General features: G+C 51.1%; 1 protein-coding gene across 1 annotated transcript; it reads right to left on the bottom strand.

The window, feature by feature from the left end:
* Nucleotides 1–770: 770 nt before the first annotated feature.
* LOC104471195 (protocadherin gamma-C5-like) lies at nucleotides 771–3,050 on the bottom strand (the record flags this gene model as incomplete). Its single annotated transcript, XM_010086447.1, has 1 exon — nucleotides 771–3,050. A coding segment is annotated over one exon (2,280 nt), but the record flags the coding sequence as incomplete, so codon positions are not given.
* Between the last annotated feature and the right edge of the window lie 4 nt (nucleotides 3,051–3,054).

Here is a 3,054-nt window from a genome sequence, read left to right as displayed (position 1 = left end):
TCCAGATTCCAGATACACCTTTCTGCACACACTGACACACAATCTTGCACTAGATAAGCCCTTCCCAATCTATTTTTTGAATTCCTGTTGTAATTACCACTTTCAAATTTAGGGCGGGCATTTATGACACAAAATTAGTTTACTTTTTATATCCCCAAGTTCTAAAAGCTGGAGCTAAATACAGTCACCTACATCCATATTTAGGCATTTGAATACAAGTGGCTAAAGTTTTCAACGCACGCCACTGCCTAGGTCTCTGCAAGCCCAAGGGCATGTAAGGTCACCAGGATCTTTGCTAAAAATGTCACCACATTCAGCGCTGAACAGTGAGTTCAGCCTCTCACTGGAAACAGCCAAGCTGGAAAATGATCCCTTGCCAAGACACAATCAGGAACGAATTACACTGGGGGAGTTAAGAAATGAGAAATTACTAAGCTGCACCTCTAAAACAGAGCAAAAGGAACACCGCCAAACTTTGCTTTCGGATTACCTCCTCCCGTGTCGTGGTTCGCATGCCATGCAGAATGAAGGGGTTAAACAGAATCGAGAAGCCAAACACCCAAAAACCACGCTCCTGACCGTGCTAAGAATCACTTTCAAAAGATGAGTACCAATGAGGCCAAGGGAAAACTCTCCACTTCTACAAACACAGTCTTTGATTTTACAGTGATGCCCAGCCCCTTCCCCCACCTCCATCAAGCCAAGCCAAAGCTTTCACCTGCGACCTCCCAGGAGGTGACAAGTGACATACATTCCCTGAAGCCACCTTCTTAGGTGGAAGGACAGCCAGAGAACAGCCACCTAACCTGGATATTACGGACCGTTGCGCTCAGCAGACAGGACAGTAGGAACACCCCATCTCTTACCCCATCACAGGGACTCGCTAAGGTGCTGGTCACCTGCTCGTAGGCAGCCACAGTCTCCGCAGTGCTAGAATGGCTGAAAGGTTTTACAAAGAGGAAATCGCTCTGGTCAGACATGGGCGAGAAACACGAGGTGTAATTCTGTGCCTGAGAGGTCAAGCCCGCTCCTCCTACGTCCAGGTACTTGATGAAGCCGTCTGGCTTCATCTGCCCATGGAAATGGGAGGTGGGCTTGCGGCCAGTCCCTCGACAGCAACCCGCCAAGGTCCAGCTAGCAGCACCAGCTTTGAAACACCGGGTAGCCATCACAGCAAACATCACGCAGGACACGAGCGAAATGGACACCAGGGAGATGATAAGGTAAAGTGTTAGGTTGGTATCCTCAGGAGATTTGGGGAGGTCCAAGGACTTGGCGAAGTCCTGCACACTGTTTTCCTCTGAAGAAATGACTATTATCACTGAGGCTGAGAGGGACGGCGTCCCATTGTCCCTCACTTCCACCACCAGCCTGTGGGGATCTTCCAACTCCCTGAGAGCCTGTGCAACCCTTAGCTCTCCAGAGCGGCGTTCCACTTGGAAAGGCAAAGCCTCAGCAGTCTCCTGCAGCTGGTAGGACAGCCAGGCATTATGGCCACTATCGGCATCAACAGCTACAATTTTGGTAACCAGATAGCCAGGTTCTGCCACGGCCGGGATAGTTTGTTGGAAGGCAGAACCCTTGGGGACGGATGGATAGACAATGGTGGGGGCATTGTCGTTCTCATCCAGAACAAACACATGGACCACAGCAGTACTACTCAGTGCAGGAGAACCAGCATCCTTCACCTCCACAGGCACCTGGAACACCTTATCCTGCTCATAGTCCAGAGGTCTCACAGTGTAGATGGTGCCATTGTCCTGATCTATTCGGAAGTAGGTTGAGATGGGTACATCCTGCATCCCATTGTGCAGGATGGAGTAAGACAGCTTGGCATTGCTACCCTCATCGGGATCAAATGCTGACACCGAAAAAACAAAAGTTCCAGGAAGGGCATTTTCCTGAACGTGAGCTGTATCAAAAGGGCTGGAGAAATTCGGTGCATTATCATTCACATCAGCAATTTGGAGGTAAAAAGTTTTTTGTGTGGCCCTCTGTGGGGACCCTGAATCCACAGCCCTCACTGTGATGTTGTATCCACTGGCCTTCTCCCGATCAAGGGGACCACTTGTGACCAGCGAGAAATGCTCTTTAAAAGATGACACCAGTTTAAATGGGAGCTCTTTTGCTATCTGCAGGCGGACCTGCCCATTGTCACCAGAATCGCTGTCCTTCACACCAAGGAGGGCAATCACAGTGCCCGGGGCTGCGTCCTCCTGCACTGGGCTGGAGAGAGAGGTCAGCACAATCTCTGGGCTGTTATCATTGATATCAATTAATTCCACTCGCAGGTGACAGTGGCCTTCCATGGCCGGGGATCCCTTGTCCCTGGCTCGAACTGCAATCTCATAAGCACTGGATTCCTCATAATCCAGCGGGCCTTTGGTTCTGATCTCCCCTGTCCGGGGATCTAAGGAGAACAGCTTGGTGAATTTACCAGGTGCATTATTACTAGTTTTGAAAGAATATTCCACATCCCCGTTGGGACCTTCATCCAGGTCGGTGACATTCAACTTGGTGACCAGAGTGCCCACTGGCACGTTCTCCTCCAGCTGTACCTTGGATATGGGAGGGTCGCAGACAGGAGGGTTGTCATTTGCATCCAGGACATGGATGGTAACCCTCGCAGTGCCAGATTTCACCGGATTCCCTCCATCCAGGGCTGTCAGCGTCAAGTGATGAACAGCAACTTTCTCTCTATCCAGTGGTTTTTCAAGTATGATCTCGGGCATTTTAACACCATCTCCTCTCTCGTTGATACTCAGGGCAAAATGCTCACTGCGGCTGAGCTCGTAGGTGGAGATGGAGTTGGAGCCCATATCCGGGTCTTCTGCTACCTCCAAGGGTAGCCGAGTCCCAGGGTTGGCTACCTCCGTGATCTCCAAGACCACCTCCGGCTTGGGGAACTGTGGCGCGTTGTCATTCACGTCGAGGACGTCCACCTCAACACGGTGGAGCTGGAGGGGATTCTCCATGACGAGTTGGAGGTGCAGGGAGCATGTGGGGCTCTGCCCACACAATGCCTCCCGGTCCAGCCTGCTATAGAGGACCAGC

This window comes from Pterocles gutturalis, unplaced genomic scaffold (genome assembly GCF_000699245.1).
Source record: "Pterocles gutturalis isolate BGI_N339 unplaced genomic scaffold, ASM69924v1 scaffold5831, whole genome shotgun sequence".
NCBI lineage: Eukaryota > Metazoa > Chordata > Aves > Pterocliformes > Pteroclidae > Pterocles > Pterocles gutturalis.
This window is presented reverse-complemented; position numbering and strand designations above follow the sequence as displayed.